At 47.1% G+C, this 23507-nt stretch overlaps 1 protein-coding gene across 1 annotated transcript in view; it reads right to left on the bottom strand.

The window, feature by feature from the left end:
- WWC1 (WW and C2 domain containing 1) overlaps nt 1-23507 on the bottom strand; it is a 147846-nt gene that overhangs the window by 43708 nt on the left and 80631 nt on the right. Inside the window, exons 3-8 of the mRNA XM_060092566.1 lie at nt 22116-22319; nt 11569-11645; nt 9765-9844; nt 3529-3658; nt 1705-1851; nt 422-495 (exon numbers count right to left, since the gene is read on the bottom strand). Coding sequence (XP_059948549.1) covers nt 422-495; nt 1705-1851; nt 3529-3658; nt 9765-9844; nt 11569-11645; nt 22116-22319 — 712 coding nt within the window. The remainder of the gene's footprint in view (nt 1-421; nt 496-1704; nt 1852-3528; nt 3659-9764; nt 9845-11568; nt 11646-22115; nt 22320-23507) is intronic.

The raw sequence follows: 23507 nt of genomic DNA on the forward strand, positions 1-23507 counted from the left end.
GTTTAAAAACACAGCTTGTTCCCAGTTGGGCAGGAGACACTGAAGTGGGTAGTATCCGTAGTCTTTTTAGCCTGTTGCTAAAACCCCAGCTGTGCTCCTTCACACCAAACTACTTGTACGATTGCTGGTAAACCTTGATTTTAGAGGTTGATTTTCAGGCGGGCAAGTGGAAAGATTAGGAGGCTTTGAGGTTTAAAGTATGGTTCAAAGCAGTTCCATTCTTTATCTAGCTATGTGTCCCTGGTTGAGTCATTTCCTGAGTCTCAGAGAGGATTAAAGTATGAAGATGATAATACCTTCACAATCTTTGTGAGGATTAAACATGATGAGATGTGTAAAAAGCAGGCACAGAGCAGACACTCTACAACGGTAGTTATCATTGTTGGGGCCATCCTGCCCCCAGCCCCCAGCCTCTAATTACCTTCTCTTAGCCTCTTCATATCGAAGGCGCAATCTGACCTTCTCCGCCAACTGATTGTTGCTGCTGCTGCCGAACTGGAGGAAAGGACAAGTCGGGAATTATATGGCTATTGTGGCCAGTGCTGAGCTGGGTTTCAGGAGCTCATGAGAGACTTGACAGCTTGTGTGGGAAGCAGCTAAAAATAGTCCCCAATTACTGAGCTGGCTGTGTGAACTGCAGGGAAGCTAGTTAGGGGAAAAACACTTTCTTTCCTTAAGGCATGGGAAGAGCCCCAAACTCAGACATTTAACACTTCTAGAAGAGAAGCAAGGGCCCAGAATATCATCTTGCAGCCCCAAATGGCTTGGAGCCCATTCAAGCACCAGAAGCATGGTGGACAGCTGGTCAGGAGGAAACACGGACAGCAAATACACAAGATAGCCATTCTGGGCGTGCTGGGGAGGGGGCCCACCAGACACTAAGGGAGCCTGCAGTCAGGAGTGCAACACTGAGTGAGTGAGAGGAAGGTTCCAGAACTTGGAAGAAGGCACACAGTTCCTTCACAAATACTTCGGCCCACAGGTGGCTTGTAGCTGGACACATGGGTGGTGTGGGGAAGGAGAGCGCAGCCCGTTTGCCATTCCACGCTCTGTCGGGAGTGACAAGAAGCTACAAGGCTCACCCCATCAGACGTGAACACAGCTTCTCCTCACAAGTGGGAATACGACTATAGAGACCAGATAGAATAGCCTTTAGTCATGGAGGCTGGTTCATTCAATGTCACCTGCTCTAGGAAAACAAAAGCTCTTCAAAGTTATGGATTGCCGTGGGTCAGTCCCGCTCTAAGTGTTTCAGGAGGGACGTCTGGACAGCACTTGGACTATTCATGACTCTGACCGGGCTGAGCTTTTGAACTGGGACGCAAGCAGCTGTCTGAAAGCTGTATGCATTGTTTTGGGATGAACAGGAGGGAAATATCCTGTTTCCCAGCTGGTGAAAGAACAACAGAATGGCACTGCAAATTAGCACGAAGGAAACCAGAGAAAGACGCCTGGTCCTTCAAACATACTTTCTGTGCAGCATCTAGAGATGCATTCATGGGGCCAGGGAGTCAGTGCTGGCTTTTTCTCCACATCATCATCTCGTGTCATCCGGGGGGCCAGGAGGTCTGCAGGAGAACGGAGCTCCAGAAGGCTGAGTTAGCAGCCAGGCCCATAGACGGTCACCAGCCAGCTCCTCGGGTGAGTAACAAGAAGGGTACTCTGTCCGTTGGGGGCCCGCAGCAGCACGCGCTGTCTACTCACACTTCCTGAGATGTCCGTCTGGGAGCTCACATCCAGGTACTGTTTCGGCAGTGGGAAACCTGAACTCTCCAGAGAGCTGCTGCTGGACCACAGGTCAGAGTGAGACCCTCTGTCGGTGCGGAAGCCGTCCTTCAGCATGGCAAGGCTCTGGAACGGAGGGCAGGGTTGGCGACGTGCCCTCCTGGGAGGGAGCTCTGGGCCTGTCACTCTCTATGAATCTACTAGGAACCCATGCTCCCCCTAGACATCCCACTTATCCTGTAAAGAGCTACCAATGAGTAGGTGCCAAGCACTGGGCCAGGCCCTTTACATGGGGTCAACCAATATGGACACTGGCTCTGGAGACACACTGACTGAGCTGGAACCCCTGCTCTGCTACTTCCTAGCTGTGTGGTCTGAGCTTGTTGATGAAGCTCTCTGTGCCTCAGTTTCCTCTCCTGCAAAATGGGAATAATCACGGGTCCTATCTCACAGGGCTATCATACTGATTAAACGAGATGACCCGTGTAAAGCACTAGTTCAGTCAATACTCAATAACTGTCAGCTCTACCATGATCTGATTTAATCCTAACCACGGTCCTGCGAGGAGTAACCTATGATTATCCCCCATTTTATCCACGAGGGAGTGGTTACAGGGAGAAACTGGCAATTGACAGAACCAGGATTTGGTTTTGGTCTATCCGACTTGGTACTTTTTTTTTTTAATTAATTAATTTATTTATGGCTGTGTTGGGTCTTCGTTTCTGTGCGAGGGCTTTCTCTAGTTGTGGCAAGCAAGGGCCACCCTTCATCACGGTGCGCGGGCCTCTCACTATCGCGGCCTCTCCCGTTGCGGAGCACGGGCTCCAGACGCGCAGGCTCAGCAATCGTGGCCCACGGGCCCAGCTGCTCCGCGGCATGTGGGATCCTCCCAGACCAGGGCTCGAACCCGTGTCCCCTGCACTGGCAGGCGGACTCTCAACCACTGCGCCACCAGGGAAGCCCGACTTGGTACTCTTAACTGCTAAACACGATCAGAACATGCCTCACTGTCTGCTAATGTCTTGTCACTGGGCTGCAGTCCTGGGCAGGAGCTATGAATTATTCTGTTTCTCACAGAGTGCAAAGCTTCCTTCACCACGTCATTTACAGTGTCTCTGAGCTTGACTGCTCATCTGCCGATGGGAACGAAAATAGAATATCTCAGGGCTCAAGGAGGCAGTTCCTTTGAGGGTAGGTGGGATGTACAGGGGTTAAGAGAATGGGCTTCTGAGTCAGGTGTCCATGGGTTTGAATCTTGGGTCTACCACTTACTCTCTGATCTGTGCAGTCTTTTGCTGTATGATGGAGATAACCTAGCACTGATGTAAGGGATAAGTGAGGCACAGTGCTTGCAAAGTGCTTGGCACTACTGCCTGAGAGATAGTAAATCGTATCTGTCATCATTTGTCACTTCCCAGCACGGAGCTGGAACATGAAATGAAATGCTTATAAAGATGCTACCTTTTGATGTCGAGGTAATGTTGAAACCACCTCCCTCCATTTGGTTCTGTGCAAAATAAGCCAGATGGCTAAAGCTAGTGGCAAGGAGGTGGCCTTTAGACTAGACCAGAGGGCTCCTGTTCCAGCTCTGCCATTGACACTAGCTGTGTGACCTTAGGCAAGTCACTTCATGCTTCTGAACCTTCATTTCCTCCTCTATAAAATGAGACTAAAAGCCCAAGAGAACTAGAGAGGAGAACTCACAGATCTTGCAGCATGTGGAAATAGCCCACATGAGTCCTGGCATAGGAAGGTGCTCAGGAGAAACTGGGATAGGGCCCACATCACTGGGAACTCTCGTACCTTAATGAGATCTTGCTTTTCCTTTTCTCCACAGGTGATCGCCTTTTTGATGGCTTTGGTTTCTCTCAGGACAGCCTGCGCTTCATCCAGTTTGTAGCTGCCCTGAGCATCAGACATTTTCTTATCGATTCTAGGAGACAGTCAACAGGAAAGGTCAGACAGAGATAGGGCAAGGGATGGGGTTTTCCCAGAAGAAAAGCATAGACCATAGTGCTTCAGTTCTGGAAGAAGTCTCCTCTCTTCCCTGCATACCCTTCTTCCCCAGGTCCTGCCTATTGGATAAGGCACAGAAGATCCCTGTTGAATTGCAAATGTCCCATAGTGCGGGGCTGCAGAAGCAACACCATTCTTGAAGTCAACTCTTACAGGAAGCCTTCCCTGATTACATCCTCGAGTCCTCCAGGCTGGGCTAGGTGTTCTCATAACACGTTGTGCATAGCTGTGACACTGCACTCAGTATGTTGTGCTATAATAATTTATGTGGTAATGTCCTAGACTTGATCCAACAGGCTTGAATATGTTTGTGTAGTTTTAGTATCTGGCATGGAACAGTCCTTTTCTTCCCGCTTAACGTTATTTTGTTTTAGTTTACCTTATTTATTGAATGAAAGATTCTTTAAATTCTATAGTACCTTACAATTTTCAAAAGTTTGACCCACATGATTTCATATAATCCCATAATAACCCTTTTATCTCCCTACCCCTATACTGGCCCTTCCCCCTCCCCTCTCCCCACTGGTAACCACTAGTTTGTTCTCTATACCTGTGAGTCCACTTCTTTTTGTTTTATTCACTTGTTTGTTGTATTTTTTTAGATTCCACATATAAGTGATATCATACAGTATTTGTCTTTCTCTGACTTATTTCACTTAGGATAATGCCGTCCAAGTCCATCCATGTTGCTGCAAATGGCAAAATTCCATTCTTTTTCATGGCTGAGTAGTATGCCATTGTATATATATACCACATGTTCTTTATCCATTCATCTGTTGACGGACACTTAGGTTGCTTCCATACCTTAACAATTATAAATAATGCTGCTATGAATGTTGGGGTACATGTATCTTTTTGAATTAGTGTTTTTTGGATATATACCCAGGAGTGGAATTGCTGAGTCATATGGTAGTTCTGTTTTTAGTTTTTTGAGAAATCCCCATACTGTTTTCTACAGTGGCTGTACCAATTTACATTCCTACCAACAGTGTAGGAGGGGTTCCCTTTTCTCCACATCCTCACCAACATTTGTTATTTGTGTTCCTTTTGATGATAGCCATTCTGACAGGTGTGAGGTAATAGCTCATCGTGGTCTTTGATTTGCATTTCCCGATTCTGCAATGTTGAACATCTTTTCATGTCCCTTAATCTGGCTCTCTCCACCTCAGGATTCTTGGGGCTAGACTATTCTTTGCTGTCGGGCTGTCCTGCGCATTGTAGGCTGTTCAGTAGCACCCCTGGTGTCTGCCCACCAGATGCTTGCAGCATCCTGACCTTGAGTTGTGACAACCAAAAATGTCTCCGTCCTTTACCTCATGTCTCTTGGGGGAGAGGAGCAAAATCATCCCTGGTGAGAACCACAGGGATGCTCCTCTCGTTAATGGCCACAGTGAAGGAAAGGTTAGAAGGATGCAGAACTCCCAGCCCTACCACTTAGTAGTGTGACCTTGGGCATGGCCCTCACGCACATGGAGCCTCAGTTTCCTCCTCTGAGAAAACCTGGATAATGTCATCTTGCCCGGCCCATGTTCACGGAGCTGTGAAGAATGTCAAATGGGATAAGGATGGAACATCAGGTAGGGAACTAGGGAGTACCAGGCAAATGTGAGGAGTTAGAATACTTCCATCCTTGGAAGCTTCCCAGCTGATCCAGGCCCTACACACAGGTTCGTTCTGATGGGGGACGATGGGAGTAAAACAGCGAAGGGTAACGATGTCGTTTTCTGAAGGTCAGACAAATCAGAGGTGGTGGGGAGCCCAGCCCTCTGGGGAAGGAGGGCTGTGCTGTGGAAAAGGTTCTGAGGGCAGAGAGAAATTTTAACTGCTTCACACTTTCATCAAAGGCTAGGGCCGAGGTTTCAGTTCCCGGGGAAGAAAAGGAAGTTTTACAGTCTACGGGAACACCACAAACCCATTATTCCAGGATGAGAAACCACTCATAGGCATTCCTTTCTGGTTTCCTGCTCGAGGCCAAAGTGTCCTGGGCTAAAAATAACCTGAGTGGGGAATCACAGGTTGCCATCCTGGCCTCATTGTCCGGGCCTGTGAGCAGGGGAGTGGGTCGGTAGGGGGTGGGGGGAAGATGCGGTCTCAGCTCGGCCCTCCCCCTCCTCCCTTCCGTTATTTCAGCCTCCTCCGTGCAGGGAAAACAAAGCCCCAGTTATGTCTTCCCACTAAAAATAGCCTGTCTGTTCCTTTCGAGGACTTGGGCCTGGGCAAGCCTGCCCAGTCGGCTAAGACTGGTCTCAATTTTAGTTTGAAAAATTAGTCTACAGGGAGCTTTTTCCCAGCAGAGCCGAGTGTCTGGGAGCGGAGGTGGCCCTGCCCCAAATGGGAAAGGGGTGCAGGGGAGACGCAGTTTGCTTGAACAGGGCTGGGGGCTCTGGGGAAGGGTCTGTGCCCGGCTGTCCTCTGCTAACTGGGGGAGGGTGGCTTTGAATCCTCAGGAGGGGACAGACGCGGTCTGTCTGACGGGCCTCAGGCTCCTCAGGCACCTTCTACCTGATGGCTCTCAGCGGCCTTAGCAACCCAGGCTCTGGAATTTGGCTCCAGAGAGTAGCTGGGAGAGGGAACACTCTTAGGACTGGGGAGCGGGGGAGGAGAACAAAGGGTTACCATTATGCACTCAGTGAATGCATCTTTTTTTTTTTTTTAAGGGAAAGAAAAGTTGCGTGGTTGGTGGGGAGGAGAGGGTGTGTTTCAGGATTTCCAAATCACACAGCTGTCCTTTCTCATAGCACTTGAGAGATTCACACACCCGGCAGCCACAGGACAGCTACAGAGACGCCAGGCGAAGGCTCTGACGGCGGCTGACTCCTCTTGGTCTTGTCCAGACAACTCTCACCTGGGCAGGGTGGCCCTGGGGACATGCAGAAAGATGCTGTCCTGCCCTCCTCCTCCCATGGGGCTGGTGGGCCTAGACTTCCCTATTGACGAGGGCTCGGGGCAGCTGACAGGGCCAAATCCCAAGCTTTGGGCTTGATTTTTCTTTTCAGGCTCCTCTACGAGGTATGCTTCAATCCTCGGCAACCTTTTTTCTTGTTTTTTTTTCTTTTTTTTCAGCACGCAGGCCTCTCACTGTCGCGGCCTCTCCCACTGCGGAGCACAGGCTCCGGACGCGCAGGCCCAGCGGCCACAGCCCACGGGCCCAGCCGCTCTGCGGCATGCGGGATCCTCCCGGACCGGGGCACGAACCCGCGTCCCCTGCATCGGCAGGCGGACTCTCAACCACTGCGCCACCAGGGAAGCCCAACCTTTTTTCTTTTTAAAACTGGGTTTGCTGACCACAAAGTGAACAAAGGGATGAGTTTCAGCTTCCCCCAGGTTCTGAAAAGCGGGGAGGCCATGAAGCGACTGGGTCATCCCCCACTAGACATTGAAAAGGGTCCCAAGCGAGAGGGTAAGGGGCCTGGTGTTTTCTGGGTCTGGGGAGGGGGTTATCTGGGATGATACCAGGAGGGGAGGTGGTAGCACATGAGCTTCAAAACCCAAGAGTCCCGGGTTCCAAACCAAGCTCCGACGCTCACAAGCTAGGGGGCCTCGGCCCCATCAGTGAGGCAGAATAAAAACTGCTCTTCAAGGGAGTAGAGACAATGAAACGAGGAGACTGGTACACAAGCACACACCCAGCGCGGCCTCGAGCCCAGGGAGGACCCAGAGTTCATCTGAGTTCCTTCCCAAGCGCAAGCAGGCCACTAGCTAGAGGTCACCACCCTCTTCCGCTCACTGGGCTCTCCCTATGTGCCAGGCACAGTCACGCGCTCGATGTGGATTTTCCAATTCAATGTTTACAATAACTTATTTTTCAGATAAAGAAACAGGAGCTCAAGGGGGTTAAGCCACTTTTCCACGTTCCCAGGGAACTGAGATTTGAACCTAGGCCATCTGTCCCTTGCGGCAACATCCCTAACCCTCTCTGCCAAGGTGCCCATTAAAGCAGAAACCTTCCACAGTGAACACGGGGCCGGCTTCCGGCCAGGAGTGTGGGTAGCCAGAGCAGCGATGCAGTCTTATCTGGGCCCCCTATCAGACGGGCGGGCGAGGGAAGGAGAAAGAAAGGAGGCTTGTCTTAGGGGTTTCAGCGTCAGCTTACCAAGCAACAAGAATTTTCAATGCTGCTGCAGGGTGACAAAGTGGTAAAACAGGTTTGTGGTGGCTCGGAGGATAATGGGAAGTGTTCTAACCCGAAGGGGGGAGGCGGGAGAGGAAAGGGAAGGGCACCTGCACTGAGAGTGAGTAGCCCTTAAACTATGTGCTCAGAACCTGCTCCACTACCAAGTGGAGGACTCGTGAGGCTATTTGCTTTGCAGGAATTTTCTGAAGTCACAGTACTGCCCTCAACTGTCCTTGGCACCACTGGTGATTATGAAGAAGCATAAAGCACGGCTCCTTGCCCTAATGAGACTTGGACCCGGTTTGAGAGACGGGATTGGCCTATGTATATATACCTACCGAAATAACATGTATCTATATAAACACAAATATATAAACACAAAGCCATAATATAGAACACAAAAAGGTACTCTACACAGTAATCTATAATCCAAAGCCATACTTCCTTCTACCCTGTGTTCTGGGATAGTTGTGATAACTCACCCGGGCGGGGTGGGGGGGGCGCGGTTTGGGGAGTGGGGAGATGTGAATAAGAACCAACCGGCCCCTCGACTGGTGGTCACAGTTTGCTCGACTAATTGGACTTGGAGACAGACACCCAAAGGCTCGGGCTGTGGCCACAGAGTGGTGAAGAGTGGACTGAGGTCCAGGGAATGAGGTAAAGGTACAGTCAGGGAGAGTGAAACAGCAAGTGTCTACAGAAGCTGCTGTCTGTACAGAGGTGGCCTCTCTGGGAATCCAAGTGGACATCCCTTAGAACAGAGAAACCTACTGGCTGTCCTCCTCGGAGCTTCCACGAGGGCTACCAGGCACCTCTGTAATGACCATCCCGTAAACCCATCAGATGTACCGAACGTGACTCAATGCACAAGTCTCGATGATCCCCGTGGTTAACAATGACAATAAGCTAACTCTTAGGGGCACTGACTATGTGCCCCATCTATACAATGGAGTCAGCTGAAAGAGCACTGCTTATAGAGTTGTGATGAGGTCACCCGTGCAGAAACATGGAAAGTGCTCCCTGGCACAGAGTATCTGCTCAACAAATCTTAGCTAGTATATTCATGAGTGATAATGAACACATCTTCTCTAAGGAAACAACAGAGCTATATCTTGCTTGGCTGCAAGTCAGCTTCTAAAAGTGAAAATTACATTTGGTCAAAGTTCTGGAAACCCTAGCAGTCACCCATAAAGCACAGCATGCTCGGCATGGTGCCCACTCTTCTAATAATTCATTTCTTGTGGAAGAGATCCTTGTTCCTTCCGGGTGAGCTCACTAGCTGAAGTCGTTGCTCACTTTTAGGGGCCATGGAAAGAGGTGGTTTTGTTTGTGTGCGTATCAGCTTCTCCCGGATCTACTGGAGGGGATGAGACTGATGCACAGAAATGCCCAATGATGCTTGTTTCTATGACCGGCTGGCAAAACTCAACTAAATGGAACAGACTTTAACGGCTTCAGGAATTCAGAGGACGATGAGAACCAGGTGGTCTGAAATGATTCTCCTTTTCTCTTTCCAAACCTCAATGTTGGGTGACAGTAAATGCCAGTGGAATAGAACTGGAATCGAATGATTAGAGAGCCCCAATTTTTTTTTTTTTTCATGGCACGCAGGCCTCTCACTGCCGTGGCCTCTCCCGTTGCGGAGCACAGGCTCCGGATGCACAGGCTCAGCGGCCATGGCTCACAGGCCCAGCCGCTCCGCGGCATGTGGGATCTTCCCAGACTGGGGCACGAACCCGCGTCCCCTGCATCGGCAGGCGGACTCTCAACCACTGCGCCACCAGGGGAGCCCAGAGAGCCCCATTTCGAGGAGGATGGAGAGAGACTGAAGGGGAGGGGGACAGAGAGGGCAGGAGGGAAGCACGGCTTGGGGGCAATCCCCACGCCCCGCACTGCAGGGGGGACTTACTTCTTCAGTGTCTGAAAGCCACGCTCTTTGAACTGTAGCTCCTGTTGGAGGTGAGCCATCTCTCTCTTCAGCTTGTTAACCTGGATGGCAGAAGACCACACATGGGGCTGGGTCGTCAGAGGTTGGTATCAATCCAGAGTCCCCCACTGCCCCTGCATAACTCAGGTCAGCATCCCTTGGGCCCCCCTTACTGATGTTGCCTGGGTCTCAGCAGCTGCGCATTCGGTTGGCATCCCAGTCCAGCTGTCCTGCAGGCCATTCCTAGCTGCCCTTGCTCCAGAGAAGCAGGAAGCGGATAGGAGCTGGCTAACCTCTCTCATGCCACCTCACCTCTGTGAGCCTTCCCTTCCTATGCTGACCGATGAGGAGAACAGCAATTTCCTGGGTCGTGCATTACTTAAAGCAGGCACTGGATATGCTAGTGCATGGAGGTAAGAGGCAACGTAGTAACTTTACAGGCAAGACATGGCCCGGGAGCCAGCTTCAGCCTGCAGGATTGCTTTGTTTGGCTTGCAGTGCTATTAAATTTTTTTTTTTTCTTTTTGCGGTACACGGGCCTCTCACTGCTCTGGCCTCTCCCGTTGCGGAGCACAGGCTCCGGACGCGCAGGCTCAGTGGCCATGGCTCACGGGCCTAGCCGCTCCGCAGCATGTGGGATCTTCCCGGACCGGGGCACGAACCCATGTCCTCTGCATCGGCAGGCGGACTCAACCGCTGCGCCAGCAGGGAAGCCCAAGTGCTATTAAATTTTTAAAACTTAGTTGCTAATGATTAAATATTGAGATGTTTCATATACTTGGCCTAGACAGACAGTTCTTTTCTAAAACTACTTGAAGATCTGCCAATGCGGAGCTTCCATTCCAGCATGGCCATAAGAGCGTAGGGCTGAAATTCCACTACCCCTTTAGACAGGGCCCACCCCCTAGGCTACACAGTCCCCCCTACTCCCCACTGCCTCACTGCCAGCCCCCGCCCCCCTTTCATGTGTTCTTGCAGGCATCTGAATTCGTAGAACCTATGTGAAGGTGCACTAAGCCAGTGTTCACAACACTGACTTCATCTTGAGCAAGTCATTTAACTGCTGGTCCTCCGTTTCCACATCAGTAAAGGGGGAATAAAAATCTCTCTCCCCCTAAGGTAATCAGGAAGTAACCAAATACAGTACTGCAGAATAAGCAGTGGTTAGCAAGACAGCATCTTTTTTTTATTTTTAAGATCTTTTTGATGTGGACCATTTTTAAAGTCTTCATTGAATTTGTTACAATATTGCTTCTGTTTTATGTTTTCGGTTTTTCGGCTGCTAGGCATGTGGGATCTTAGCTCCCCGACTAGGGATCAAACCCCGGCCACCTGCACTGGAAGGTGAAGTCGTAACCACTGCGCTGCCAGGCAAGTCCCAGCAAAATAGCTCCTTACACTAAAAACTTTAAAGTAAGCCTTGAGTCCCTGTGACCTTGGGCAAGTTACTTAGTCCTCCCCTAAGCCTCTGTCGGCTCATCTTCAAAATGCAGATATTGACAGTGGCTACTTCATGGGGCTGTCTCAAGGGCATGAGGTAGAACTCTTGAAGCATTTAGGGCTACTCCTGGCATAGAGTGAGTGCTTGAGAAAGGGTGGCTGCTATTACCATTACTATTACAGAAACGATGACTACTACTGCTACTTTTGTCATTATTTAGAATCTTGTTAGTCAGCACTGGCTGCCACTGCCTGGTTGAAGCATCTACTCTGGTCTTGTGGGTGGGCTAGTAGCCTAAGGCTGCCTCAGTGACCCCCATCAATAGTATAAGCAAAGAGGACCTACCCGGGATTTTGCTGTGGCAATTTCAGCCTTCAGGATCTCAGGGTCATACTTAGAGCTGGATGACGAACCAGAGACCACTGCAAGGAAAAAGAAAAAAATGTTTTCTATAGAAGAAACACATTTTGGTCAAGTTGGCTTATTTGGCCATCTAGGTAAACCCAGAAAGGAATGACTATTAGTGAGCAACCTGAATGTCCAACAAAGGGGAATTTGTTAAATAAATATGGTAAACATACAAAACGGGGACTATACAACTTAAGTGATTGAAAATGATGGTGCTGAAGGACACTGAACATTTGGGAAATGTCCAAAACTTACTGTTATATAAAAACAATAATTTACAAAAAACCACAAAGAAGGAATAAGTTAAATCTGCAAAATATACACAGTTAACAGACACACACACACACACACATGGAAAAAGACCAGAGAGAAATATAGCAAAAAGATAATACTGCTATCTAGAGAGATTTGAATGATGAATAACATTCATTTTCATCTTTGTATTTTTCTGTCTTTGCTACATTTTCTGACACATACAATTATTATTATTATTATTATTAATTTTTTTTTTTTGCGGCACACGGGCCTCTCACCGTTGTGGCCTCTCCCACTGCGGAGCACAGGCTCCGGACGCGCAGGCCCAGCAGCCATGGCTCACGGGCCCAGCCGCTCCACGGCACGCGGGATCTTCCCAGACCGGGGCATGAACCCACGCCCCCCGCATCAGCAGGCGGACTCCCAACCACCGCGCCACCAGGGAAGCCCAAACATACAATTTTTAATCAGAAGAAATTACTAAAAATATTTATTGTACTTTACAGTATTAATGTACATTTGAAAAGGAAAATAAATTACCTGTAACGCTATCACCCTAATACAATTACCTTCTCTCCAAGTGACCTTCCAACGTTTATCTACCGTTCTATCATGTACAGTCATACCTCAGAGATACTATGGGTTTGGTTCCAAACCACTGTAATAAAGCGATTATCGCAATAAAGTGATTATTGCAATAAAGCGAGTCACACGAATTTTTTTGTTTCCCAGTGCCTAAAAGATCTATGTTTATACTATACTGCAGTCTATTAAGTGTGCAATAGCATTATGCCTAAAAAAAGTACATATCTTAATTAAAAAATACTTTATTGCTAAAGAATGCTAACCATCATCTGACAACGCCAGGTTGCCACAAACCTTCAGTTTGTAAAAACCACAATCTGTGAAGTGTCAATGAGCTATGCCTTTAGCTGTAATCTTACTGCGTTTTAAAAGTAGTATTTCTTTGTGTCTTGATAAAGGATTTTAAGGCTTACAAAAATGGACACAACAGAGTGATCCATTTAAAGTAAGGAAAATGAGACAAGGGACAATGAGAGTGAGGAAGCCAGTGGCATGAGATTAGGGCTCACTGCATACCATGAGGTCCCACTTCCTGACCCGCGGCCACAGACCTGGCTCCTGAGCTTTCTACCTGCTGATGTGAAGAGGAAAATCGGCCCCGAGTAAGAGTCACTGTGTCTTTAAGGTAAACACAGCCCCACTGTTCAGGAAAGGGACAGTCATTCTTGGGAGACAGGCCAGAGAAGCGTTTCTCCCAAGTCCTTAATCCCATAGTCTGAGCAATTTCATCACCTCCCCTTTCCACTTAACATCACCTGCTGGGACCTGGATTTTTCTGAGGCTAGAGAGGCTTATTTGGAGATTGCTAGCAATTTTCAGTGTCTGGAGGTAGAAGGGACGGTCATGAAGCGGACGCTGCTCTGCTCTTTGGATTTGGTTAAAATACACGAGTGGACCTTTTGATTATGCATAAGGAAAGTTAAAGTTAAAATGGAACACTGGGAAGTTTGGGAAACAAAATAGTATATAGTATAGTATTTACTGCATAGTAACTGACAAGGCATTCTGCACCATGGGTAGCATTACACCTCTGCTGAGTTTGCAGTGATGGTGGTGAGGATGAGGATGAGGATGAGGATGGAAGCTAGGCTTTACCAGAAGAGATGCGTGGCAGGAACACCTGAACAGGGAGGACCTCGCAGACCTTGTTGTGAGCATGGAACAGGGACTCCAGACACATGTTTTGTTTCCAATTTGAAGCTTTCATTTTCTGCACTCTGGTCTTTGCCGGACTTGGAGATTTCAGGGGAGGGACCTAGCTGGATACACAGCTGGAGGCACTGACTTAAGCAAATTCCCCAGATAGGCACTTTTGGAAAAATTTTAAGGTAATTAACAATCGTTACCCACCGATCGGTAGTGCAAACATGGTAAAAAGACAAGAAGAGTCATCATTGAGGAAATAAGATGGGGATACACCTAAAAAGGGGGGTGCCCGTTCCGTGAGCACCCTGTCCTGCTAACCACCCTGCTCATCGGTGCTGCTGGATGGGTGGTCTACACTAGGGGGAAGTGTTGAGGGGAGTTCTTAGCAGCCTGGGAGAGCCTGTGAAGCATGGCAAGTCCCGACCCTAACAAGGAGAGGGTCACCATGGGGATCAGCGCTGCCAGGGCTGATTGTGGAACGTGAGTGTGTCCCATGGGCACACTTAGAAACCTTCCAGGGAAGGGAACCCAAAAAAGAACAGACTCTGCCAACTGGGCCACCAGGGGCTGGAATTATTACCCTCTGGAGAATCACTGTGAAATGCACTGTTTATACCCAAAGCAGCTGAAGTGGGTTGTGGCCTGTTTTTTTTTTTTTTTTTTTTTTTTTTTTTTTTTTTGCTGTACGCGGGCCTCTCACTGCCGTGGCCTCTCCCGTTGCGGAGCACAGGCTCCGGACACACAGGCTCCGCGGCCATGGCTCGCGGGCCCAGCCGCTCCGCGGCACGTGGGATCTTCCGGGATCGGGGCACGAACCCGTGTCCCCTGCATCGGCAGGCGGACTCTCAACCACTGCGCCACCAGGGAAGCCCTGGCCTGTTGTTTTTTAAATAAACTTTTTGTTGAAGTGAAAAATACATGCGAGAATGGAAAAGTACACAAATCATGTGTGTGGCTTGATGAATTTTCACAAAAGAAACACACTCAAGTGACCGGCACCCCAATCAAGAAACAGGTCATCAGCTTCCTTTCTGTGTCCATGTCCCCTCACTAACCCACAACAAAATAATTTTATATTCAAACAGGTGTGCCTTCAAGGTGACACCTTTTTATAGGTTTGATTTTTAGTTTTTATTCAAGTTATATATAAACAGTTTAACAGTATACATAAAATACTATATATTTTATACACCCAAGATTTGCTATTAAAAAAAGAGCATTCTCCAATCCGCTTATCTCACTCATGAAAAAGGAAATGTTTCAACGGGTTCAGCCAGTTTCTTGAGCGTCCACCCGTGTGAGTCTGATAATATGCATGTTTCGCTGTTTCTTGATTTTTTTCAGTCTTAGGCATGATTTATTCACTTCTCTCTCTGGAGGATGGAGTGTTAGCTTCACTCCCTTTCTCAGCCCCTACCCCACACAGGACACCCCTCCCAGCTCCTCATCAGATAACTTTGGCGAGAGCAACCTTCAGTGTTTGCATTACTTTTACACTGTAAACACTATTCAGGGCCGAGGCATATAGCCAACTTTGCCTACTTTTTCTTTCCAGCACATTTTCTGGGTCGTTTTTCCTAGAGTTAATAATTATCATTTTTATGCGTGCCTACTTTCCACAAATTTAACACTGATTCAACTTCACACTTGGCCAGTTATCTAAATCTCCTCTCACAGAGCTCCTCTCTTGGGCTGTCTCACAAGGCATGTGCCAGCTTCAGTGCACTCTCTCTGCACAGCTGGCATCCTGAGACCCCTTCCTTGCCTCCTTCTCTCCTCCTTCCTAAATACCATGTTTCCCCCTCTGTGACTACTCCCTCATTTTGGCAGAATATCACTTCCAGGAGCTTCCTGAGAAAGGATCCATGAAGGAAATAAACTTTTGGAAAACTTGCATGTCTAAAAAGATCGTTATTCTAGCCGGCCCTTCATTAAAGGTAGTCTTGCTGGATATAGACTTCTCGGTCGGAAATGATTTTCCTTAAAAGTGTGAATGCATTGCTCCATTGTCTTTTAGGTTTGTAGTGTTACTGTTGAGAAGCCTGGAGCTATTCTGAGTCCTGATCATTTTTGTGTGACCTGGTTTTCCTCTCTGAAAGCTTTTAGGATCTTGAATCGTTCCCAGTGTTTGAAGTTGCACAATGATATGTCTTTGGTGTGAGTTAACTTTTATCCATTGTGTTGGGTGCTCACTGAGCCCTTTCAATCTAAAAACTCTCCTCTATCAGTTCTGGGAAACTTTTCTGCATTATGTCACTGATGCTTCTTCCCCTCTGTTTCTTCTGCTCTATCTGGAGCTTTTATTACTCAGATAGTTCTTGGCCTGATGCTCTTTTTTTCCATCTCATTTTATTTTTGTTCTGCTTTTTAGAAAACTTTCTGTTTTACCTTCCAGGCTTCCTGTGGATTTTTCATTTCTACTCTCATAGTTTAATTTCCTAAGGCTCTTTTGTGTTCTCTGAAGACTCCTTTTTTTTTTCTTAATAAAATGTAGCATCCTGTTTTAGTTTCATGGTTATGTAGCTTCTCTCGATGTTTTCTTCTCCACGCATATTCCGTTTCCTACAAGGGCTCCCTATCACCATGTGTTTGTTTTAATCTCTATTGTTCATGTTAGAGGCCTTCCATGGATGTCTGGAATCTCAGCTGTCTGCTCACACTTAAGACTGGGGGCCCAAAAAGCTGGCTGGAGTGGAGCTTGTTGATGATGGGTTACATGATTGACTGTGGGTTATTTGGTACGTGATTTGGCTGGACTGTTTCATCTAGGAATCCTCACTGTCAGTGTCTTTACATCTTTTCTCTTCACATCTCTTTTCTCTGAAGAGAAGAGACTCCGATTCCCCACACTCTTCTACTGTCTAGCCTGGAGGGTAATAGCCTGGCACCCTTCTGGGAGTCAAGTGGTACAGGCAGGCTGGGGTCTCAATCCTCAAGTCTATGTTCACTTAATCACCGTGTTTTCAGTATGATGCACCTCAAAAAAATAAACCTCCAATTTTTCCCCACGTTGGGGATGGGCAGTGGCCTGGTTGCACTGATCTGGGAAGGAGATCTGGTGGTCTGTGTCTCAGGAACAACTCTCCTCCAATCTTCTTTCAGGCCCTCGTCACTTCACTTCCATGCTGAGACAGCCACTCCCTCCAACTCCCGAGGCTTTTGCACGTGCTCCAGGTAGACTAGAGGCCTGTTTTTTCCCTCACTATCAGCCCATTTTCTCTTTTCTCCAGTCTATCAGACAGGCTGCCACCTGACCTTCTCCTTTCCAGCCTCCATATTTTACTGCTGTTCTTTTTTCTACAAGTCTCCCTGTCCTTGTACATGTATGCCATAAAAATCTCTTATCTGATATTTTCTTAGTTTCAGGAATGAGTGAAAGCACGTAGGTGGTTCAACTCGCATTTTTAGCTGCAAGGCTCCCAGTGATTGATTTTTCAAATGGGAAAGCAAGGCCCAGAGGAGGAAGGAGCATGGTGAGGTCCCAAAGAACCCAGCTCTCCCAAGTTCTCATCTTCAGAGGATGGAGGGACCCCAGTATAGCCCCCAAACCTTAGAATTTGACTGGCTGTCTTGGATTAAATTAAGAGAATTGGTTTTCAGGTCAGACACTCCTGGGTATAAAAGCTAGTTCTGCCACTTTTTACCAGTGTGACCTTGGGGAAGATACTTTCCCTCTCTGGGACTCAGTTTTATTTGTAAAATGGGAACAACAATACCTTGTAAGATTGTGTGTGTGGGAGGGGGGGCGCGAGGTTACTTTAAACATAAGTAGAGTGCCAGCATATTGCCCTGCAGAAATTTAATAGGTGCACATTAAATGTGAGTTCTCTTCTCCTTCCCCATGGAGCTAGAGATTGCGCCAGAGATGACAACAAAGCCTCCATCCCCAGGGCAGGGCCCCACCTGTAGCCAAAGCCCTACAGCAGCCAAGGCAAGGTGGCAAGATTCTCACAAGCCCCAGCAGATCATCTGAGTTAGAGGGAGGCATGTTACCTCACCGGTCTATCAACATGCTGGAGAGCTTAACTTGGAAGGCAAACCTGGCTTATAAAATCCAAAGAAAGTCATGAGGAGCCTTGGGTCATGCCTATTTCACTGGGAAGCTTGGATTGGGCCATCCCTCACTGGTTTGCATCTTAGAACTAGTGATCTGACTCCTTCTTTAACATTCAAAATGATGGTGTCTTGAGACTTCCCTGGCGGTCCAGTGGTTAAGACTCCAAGCTTCCAAAGTAGGAGGCACAGGTTCGATCCCTGGTCGGGGAACTAAGATCCCACATGCCGCGTGGCGAGGCCAAAAAAAAAAAAAAAAAAAAAGAAAAAGAAAAACCAAAATGATGGTGTTTTTGAACCTGATGGAGCACTTAGTAGCGTTAGAAGTCATATGATAGGACTGTATCAATTCCTACCACGAATAATGTATTTATTCTTATTGGTTCCAGGGATCAGTTAAAAATCTTTGTCATTTTGGGCTTCCCTGGTGGCGCAGTGGTTGAGAGTCCGCCTGCCGATGCAGGGGACGCAGGTTCGTGCCCCGGTCTGGGAAGATCCCACATGCCGCGGAGCGGCTGGGCCCGTGAGCCATGGCCGCTGAGCCTGCGCGTCCGGAGCCTGTGCTCCGCAATGGGAGAGGCCACAACAGTGAGAGGCCCGCGTACCGCAAAAAAAAAAAAAAAAAAAAAAAAACATGAATACTGATGGATCCTTCACCTAGATCTACCAACGTTTAACATTTCCCCACATATGTTCTGTCTATCCCTCCCTCCACTCCAGTTCTTTCTCTCAGTGGGATGCCTGGTTCATAGCAAGCCCTCAAAGAATGATTACTGGAAAATGGTGGCAAAGACGAAAACCTATCCCATATTCAAAACCATCAATGTATCGTTGATCTACTCATTTAAGACTGACACCATAATTTTTTCATTTTTTTCCCCTGGACTTTTTTGGAATTAAGTTGCAGACATGATGCCACACACGTGTCTTAAAAACACTCTTAGGACACTTAAAGGACACTCTCGGGACTTCCCTGATGGTCCAGTGGTAAAGGATCCGCCTTCCAATGCAGGGGACGTGGGTTTGATCCCTGGTCGGGTAGCTAAGATTCCACATGCTGTGGGGCAACTAAGCCTGCATGCCACAACTACTGAGCTCACGGGCCTCAACTAGAGAGCCCGCATGCCACAAACTACAGAGCCCACACATCCTGAAGCTCACACACCACTAGAGAGAGAAAAAACCCATGTGCCACAACTAGAGAGAAGCCCACGCACCGCAATGAACACCCGACGTGGCCAAGAGAAAAATACAGAAAATAAATAAAATAAATAAATAACAGGACATTCTCCTACATAGCTACAACATCATTATGTTAACTAAGAAAATTCTCCAATTGCCTGAGAATATCTTTTATGGCGGCTTTCCCCTCCACCCAGGGTCTAGTCAAGGTGCAAACACTTCACTGGGTTTATGTCGCCTTAGGCTTTTTTTTTTTTTTTTTTTTTTTTTTAAAGTCTAGAACAGTTTCCCCTCTTTTTGTTTTTTCACAGAATTTTTTTTTTGGGGGGGTAGTGTCTAGACCAATTATCTTGTAGGATATTGCACATTATGGATTTGTCTAGCCGTTTCTCCATGATTTGATTCACAGTAAACATTTTTGTCAAGAGTCCTCTATGATGCTTTTATTGCATCACACCAGAAAGCACATAATGTCAGTTTGTCTCATTATTGGTGATGCTAATTTAACACCTGTGTAAGGTGGTGGCTGCAGCTCTCCTGTGTAAAAATACATTTTACCCCCCAAAATTAGTAAGTTATTTGTGGGGTTATACCTTGGGCCCATGTATACATCCTGACCTCCAAAACAGGAAGGTTTGTTTTTCTATACACTTGTCACTTTTTCAGACTGCAGGACTTTAGAAAGAAAAACATCCTCTACCTCTTTGAATCTGAGTTTCATGAGCGATATTAATATCTCCCTCCAAGGCTCTGGTAAGAATAATGCTATACACTGAATTGTGTTCCCCCCAAATTCATATGTCGAAGCCCTAACGCCTAATGTGATGGTATTTGGAGAAGGGGCCTTTGGGAGGTAATTAGAGTTAGATGAGGTCATGAGGGTGGGGCCCTCATGATGGGATTAGTGACCTTATAAGAGGAGACACCACGCAGCTTGCTGTTTCTCTTTCTCTCTCTGTGCCCCGTGAAGACACAGTGCGAAGTCAGGAAGAGGGGTCTCACCAGAACCCATCCATACTGACATACTGACCTCAGACTTCCAGCCTCCAGAGCTGTGGGAAAATAAATGTCTGTGTTGAAGCCACCCATTCTGTGGTATTTTGTTATGGCAGCCCCCAGCTGACTAAGACAGATTAAGTGCTAAAACCCTCATGATGATCTCTAGGACATTATTTGACCTAGAAACAGCTAATGAGTGTAATCCAGTTCTTTTCTATAATCGGAGAGTGTTTTTTTCCTTGAATTGCCAAGGAAAAGGGCGGGGCTGGGACAGTGAATAAACCACTCACAGTCTTCCTCCCAGACCAAACTTCTCAAAGACAGGGGGAGTGTCCAAGGACCCAGCTAAGCCACAGACGCCCTGACACTATGGCCTAATGCTGGCCCTTTGGCCCACAATGCAGGTGTTGTTGGGACAGACGGAACTTATATGTTTGCAACTTATCACCTCTCGCCAGCTGTAAGACCCTGGGCATGTTATTGGTCTTCTCTAAGCCGCAGATTCTTTATCTGTTACAGGAGGATATTAACTGTGCTTGCCCTTAGAACTGTTATGAGAATTAACTGAAATAACATATTCAGACTGCAGGCTAGCATGTAGTAAGCACTCATTAAACATAGGAAAGTATTAGTTATTAAAAAGAGTGGTAGGGACTTCCCTGGTGGTCCAGTGGTAAAGAACCCGCCTTCCAATGCAGGCGACGTGGGTTCAATCCCTGGTCGGGGAACAAAGATCCCACGTGCTGCAGGGCAACTAAGCCTGTGCGCCACAACTACTGAGCTCACACGCCTCAACTAGAGAGCCCGCGTGCCGCGAACTACAGAGCCCTTGCGTTCTGGAGCCCGCACGCCACAACTAGAGAGAGAAAACCCGCACACCACTGCTAGAGAGAAGCCCGTGCACCACGATGAAAGATTCCGCATGCCTCAACAAAGATCCCACGTGCTGATGCAGCCAAAAAAATAAAAAATAAGATAAAATAAAGATTACTAAAAATTCTTTCAATTTTTAAAAAGTTAAAAAAAAATAAGTGGTGGGCTTCCCTGGTGGTGCAGTGGTTGAGAGTCCGCCTGCCGATGCAGGGGACACGGGTTTGTGCCTCGGTCCGGGAAGATCCCACATGCTGCGGAGCGGCTAGGTCCGTGAGCCATGGTCACTGAGCCTGCGCGTCCGGAGCCTGTGCTCCGCAACAGGAGAGCCCACAACAGTGAGAGGCCCGCGTACCGCAAAAAAAAAAAAAAAAAAAAGGTAAATTATCAAAAAAAAAAAACCTCAACACATCAGAAAAGGTCAACGGGCTCCTTGAAAGCTACTGATTTGGCATTTCCCTATGTTGGGAATGAGGACTGGGGACCCTGGCATGCCTCTTCTCATCCTGCAGAAACCAGGGAGACAGGAAATCTCCTCCACTCGGAAATACTGATAGCAGCGTATAAGCAGATGTACTGTGATACATGTTATGAACAAAATAAACAGAGAGCCATTACAGAGGCTAATGCTGGGGAAGGGAGTCTGTGGATGGGGATGTCAGAAGCAAACCTCTCAGAGGACATGACCTGAAGGAAGAGACTGGAAGGGTGAGAAGGAGCCAGCTGTGCAAACAGACCAACAGAAAAGCTTCCTAGGCAGGGGAGCAGCAATTACAAAAGCCCCAAAGTGGAATGGTGCGGGGCAGGCGAGGGGAACACGATGTACGTATTCAGCGCATCTGGAGCCAAGTGAATGAGAGCCTGCGATGAGGTGGGAGTGGCCAGCAGGGGTCTGATCACGTGTGACTGTGTGGGCTATGGAAAGAACAATGGGACAAAATACACATAACATAAAACTTACCACTTTAACCATTTTAAAATATACAGCTCAAGGGCATTAAAGACATTCATACTATTGTGCAGCCATCACCAACCACCATCCATCTCCAGAACTTTTTCATCTTTCCAAACTGAAACTATCCATTAACCAAGAACTCCCCATTGCCCCCAGCCACTGAAGGGCTTTCAATAAGAAGACAGGTAATAAGTCTGGCATTCTGAGATGACAAATGAATGAACGGAAATGGAATGAAAATGGTAGATGAATCATTGCAAAGCACAAGTAGGAGCCGGAAAACAGTAGAGAGGGTGGTAGTTTGGACAAGGAGCAGAGATGAAAGAAAATAGGTAGATCTGAGAAACACTGAGAGGTAATAGAGGCAAGACTCAGTGTGGCCATTCCCTCCTCCCTGTAGTTGTGTTTGTGGGTGTCCTGGAGCGGAGGAGGTACTCACAGCTGACCTGGGAGCCCAGCTTGTGCTCCCAGACGGCATGCAGCTGCTGATACTCCTGCTGCGCAAGCTCCAAGCGCTGCTGCTTCACCTGGTAGATCTCCTTTTGTGCACTCAGGGCCTCCTGGGCCACCACCAGGTAATCCTTCAGCATGTGCTCCTGCTCCCGCCGCCATTGTACCCGGGGATCCTCAATCTGAGTGGTTTCTGGAAAAGACCCCAGAGACCCTAGGTTAGCACCTCACAAATGTCTGTTGAGTTGGTGGCCTGTAGAATCTACTACCAGAAAACAAAAAGCATAGTAAGTAGAAAATCACAATAAATGTGAATGTGTTAAACTTACCTATTAAACAACAGAGACTCATCCTTTGGATTAAGCAAACAAACACACACACACACAAACCAGGATCAGTTTACAAACCTGAAGTCAGTCTGTCTGGGAACAGCCAGAGGAAGGACCAGATATGAATTCTAATCTAGACAGAGAGGCTCAACAACATTATAGATGCTTAAGGTCATTCATTTTGGCAAAGAATAAAGGAGAGTAAAATAACTAATATTTCAGAGGATGTGAGGAAATACTGTGTTGGAAATGTAAATTAGAACAGCCTTACTAGAAGGTTATCTGACCACGAAAATCAAGAGCCTTAAAACGTTAATACCCTTTGTCCAATAATTTCTCCTGTAGTAATTTATTATAAAAAGCAATAAATTCAGGCAAAAATGCATTTGTACAAAACCATAATAATCATCAAGCACTTATTTAATATTTATTCTATGCCAAGCACTATTCTAATTACTTTATATCTATTTACTCCTCCAATCCTTACATTAACCCTATAGGGAAGATTCTTTTATTACCCTCATTAAACAAAAGAGAAAACTGAGACATAAAGAGGTTAAGTGACTTGCTCAAGGTCACACAGGAAATAACTGCTCAAATAAGTATGCTATATTTACATAATACACTAAAACAGCCATTAAAAATAATGTCTTCGAAAAAAATTTTTAAAAAAACAGAAAGGTGCTTATGATATAAAAGTGAGTAGAAGTACTGGGTGCAAAATTACATAAATAATTTTGTATTTATCAAAATACATATGTACATTCTCAAAAAGATTAGGAGGAAACTTAGCAAATTATCAACAGCAGGTATGTCTTGATGGTAGGATGCCTTTTCTTCATACTTTTTTATTTTTTAAAATTATGTGTACAATAAATATGTATAGTGATAACTTGGAAAAAAGTCAGAAGACAAAAAAATTTTTTTAAAAGGGTAGCTGGCAGCTGAGCAGATGTCAAGGAGGTCAAAACCATGTCCAAGAATCAATGTCCATTGACTGTCAACTCCTCAGTCATTTCCCAGCTGGTGGGTGGGGTAAGGGGCGACGAACA

Source organism: Mesoplodon densirostris, chromosome 3, assembly GCF_025265405.1.
Source record: "Mesoplodon densirostris isolate mMesDen1 chromosome 3, mMesDen1 primary haplotype, whole genome shotgun sequence".
Classification (NCBI taxonomy): domain Eukaryota; kingdom Metazoa; phylum Chordata; class Mammalia; order Artiodactyla; family Ziphiidae; genus Mesoplodon; species Mesoplodon densirostris.